This window comes from Salvia hispanica, chromosome 1 (assembly GCF_023119035.1).
Source record: "Salvia hispanica cultivar TCC Black 2014 chromosome 1, UniMelb_Shisp_WGS_1.0, whole genome shotgun sequence".
Classification (NCBI taxonomy): Eukaryota; Viridiplantae; Streptophyta; class Magnoliopsida; order Lamiales; family Lamiaceae; genus Salvia; species Salvia hispanica.
In genome coordinates, this window is record NC_062965.1 from 50,486,415 (window position 1) to 50,489,095 (window position 2,681).

Here is a 2,681-nt window from a genome sequence, read left to right on the forward strand (position 1 = left end):
CAGAAGGGGAAAAGTGCAGGAAATCGCTCTCTTTTCCGAGTTTAGAAATTTAAAAATATCGATTTCATAAACTTTTGCTGATGGGAATATGGAAAAGCTGCAATCTTTGAAATGGGTTTTCTACGATGCAGCGAAAATAAACCAAAATTAAGCGAAACTCCTTTGTTTTTTTGACTTCAATGTCTGCTTATTTCCATCATCACAACCATCGTGGCTTTGAATCGCTTCAGAATTCTCGAAATCTGTCCCTCTTTTTTCGTCAGTGGAAAAATGGGTATAGAAGGAAACTAGTTTGAATCGAGAGTGAGAGTGAGAGAGAGAAAGAGGGGAAAGTTTGAATCTTGATTTTGTTTTTTTAATTTTGATGAATTTTGTTGTGTGAAAGAAAAAATGTCGGATCTTTACGGAAGCAATGAATCTGAAGACATGTCTTCTTTCCTTCAAATTCTTCTCCAAAACTCTTCGTCTTCCGCCGCCGTCAGCGACGGAGCTGCGGCGGCCGGAGGGTTGTTCGGCGGCGGAGGGGCGGTGGCGGAATCCTCCACTAGTCTAAGTTTCTCTGATCCCAGCTGCTTCTTTGCCGGTGGGCCGAGTGGCAAGAATCTTGCTTCTAATTGTGAGGTAAAAGCAAAATTCTTCCCCAAAATTTGGTTAAAATTGGATAGAAATTTGTTTATTGTAGATTATTAGCTCATTTAGTGAATAAAGACTCCATTTTTATGTAGTTGTAATGTTGATTAGTTTCGATTTTGGTTGTGATCTTTGTGTGGATAATGAGATCTCTTTGAATTTGAAGTTCCATTCCTCATTTTCTTGATTTGTTCTGGTTTTTGGTTTGGGAATTGGTTAACTGTAGGGAGGGGAAGCTTGTGATATACCGGTGAATCCGGCTCCGCCTCGTTCTTCGAAGAGAAGTAGAGCTGCTGAAGTGCACAATTTATCAGAAAAGGTTTGTGATGATCTGAGTTTGTTAAATGTAGTTTTGTCAAGATTTGGATTTGTGTAAAATCGTTTAGCTGTCTCGAACAGAGGAGGCGAAGTCGGATCAACGAGAAACTGAAAGCGCTTCAGAATCTGATTCCAAATTCTAACAAGGTGGTTTAGCACAGCATTTCACTGAAATCTTGATTCCCTTTATCTAGAATGTTCTTCATTGTGATCTGGAATGTGTCTGTCTTGTAATGCTAGACTGACAAGGCATCTATGTTGGATGAAGCCATTGAATATCTCAAACAGCTTCAACTCCAAGTTCAGGTTTTCGTCTCTCTTCTAATTACATACTCGTTTAATCGAACCGTGGCCTTAATTTGAGTTCATTCGCTATTCTGTTCCATTCCTCGTCTTCAATTCTTGTGCTTCTTCATACGTGAGTTCTTTCGTTGTATGTTGATATCTGTCATGAAATCGCATGATCATTTTGGTAGAAAGAATTAACACCTGCATATTGAAAGAAAATCGCATTATCATTTTCTCTTGTAGATAGTTTTGGTGTCTTTTGAGTTGAGATTTGTGTAGCAATTTAAGTATGTAACAAATAGAAACTACTATGTATGCAGTTCTTGTAAAATGTATGTTGAAATTTATATATAAGCATCCCACTTTCAAGATTTGAACTTCTAACTTTTTACAATATTGTACAATGTATGTTGAAGTTCATGTAAGCATCCCATTTTCCCACTTTCAAGATTCGAGCTTTGAATTTCACAATCTTGTTCAATGTACATTAAAGTTCATATAAGCATATCCCATTTTTCCCAAATACAAGATTTGAACTTCAACAATCTTGTAGAATGTATATTGAAGCAATAAGCATCCCACTTTCCCACTTTCAAGATTTAGACCTCAACTTTCACAATTAAGCTTCTCATTTTTTTCTCTTTCAAGTTATGAACTTCAACTTTCTCAATCTTGTACAAATGTATGTTGAGATCTTATAATCACCCCATTTCCCCACTTTCAAGTTTTGAACTTTTACTTTCACAATCTTGTAAAATGTATGTTGAAGTTCATACTTCATATAATCATACCTTACCCCACTTTCAAGATTTGAACTCCACCTTTCACAATCTTGTGCCATATATCTTGAAGTTCTAGTAGCTAAAACGCGTGCTTACATTTTCAGATGTTGACAATGCGAAACGGGTTGAGTTTGCACCCCGGCTACTCCCTGCAGTCGATGCTAGCACCCTCACCCGGTCTAGCCATAGACGAAGGCAATCCACTGCTGCACTCAAGCAGAGGCACAGAGGCACTCTCTAGGGACCAAGACGTCTTCCTACAGAGCTCCGTTGCACCCATGAACCTCGGCCCCTCAGCCCTGCCAACGCTCGTGCCCTCCACACAAAATGCTGCCAACTCTACAATGCTCCCGAGCTATGCACCCCCGTTGCAGCAGAACCGTTATGGACTGCTCAACCATATAGCCTCCACGAAGGATATTTGCAGGGACGACGCGTTGTCAAGACTGAACAATTCGTCACCGGGGGTGTCTTCATAGTAGTTGTAATGAACAGAGGAAATAAGAAACACCAATTTGAGAGAGGTGATGTTGTTTCTAGTTATGGAAATGATGTCAAGTTAAAAAAGATCATTGTTTAGAAGTATTGGATATTGGAAATACAGATTGTGAACATACTTGTTTCTCTTCTTATTATTTAAACCTCTCTCTTTTTTTAGCATAA

The 2,681-nt window shown here is 38.8% G+C and overlaps 1 protein-coding gene across 1 annotated transcript; it reads left to right on the plus strand.

The window, feature by feature from the left end:
* LOC125201867 (transcription factor SPATULA-like) lies at positions 1-2,681 on the plus strand. Its single transcript, XM_048100153.1, has 5 exons — positions 1-621; positions 857-949; positions 1,030-1,095; positions 1,189-1,254; positions 2,123-2,681. Exons 1-5 carry the CDS (start codon positions 391-393, stop codon positions 2,495-2,497), a joined length of 831 nt encoding a protein of 276 aa, XP_047956110.1. The 5' UTR covers positions 1-390; the 3' UTR covers positions 2,498-2,681.

Coding starts and splice junctions, on each gene's coding strand:
- LOC125201867 (XM_048100153.1), top strand. CDS start 391: ATGTCGGATCTTTACGGAAGCAATGAATCTGAAGACATGTCTTCTTTC. Junction 950..1,029: donor TGCACAATTTATCAGAAAAG/GTTTGTGATGAT, acceptor TGTCTCGAACAG/AGGAGGCGAAGTCGGATCAA. Junction 1,096..1,188: donor TGATTCCAAATTCTAACAAG/GTGGTTTAGCAC, acceptor TTGTAATGCTAG/ACTGACAAGGCATCTATGTT.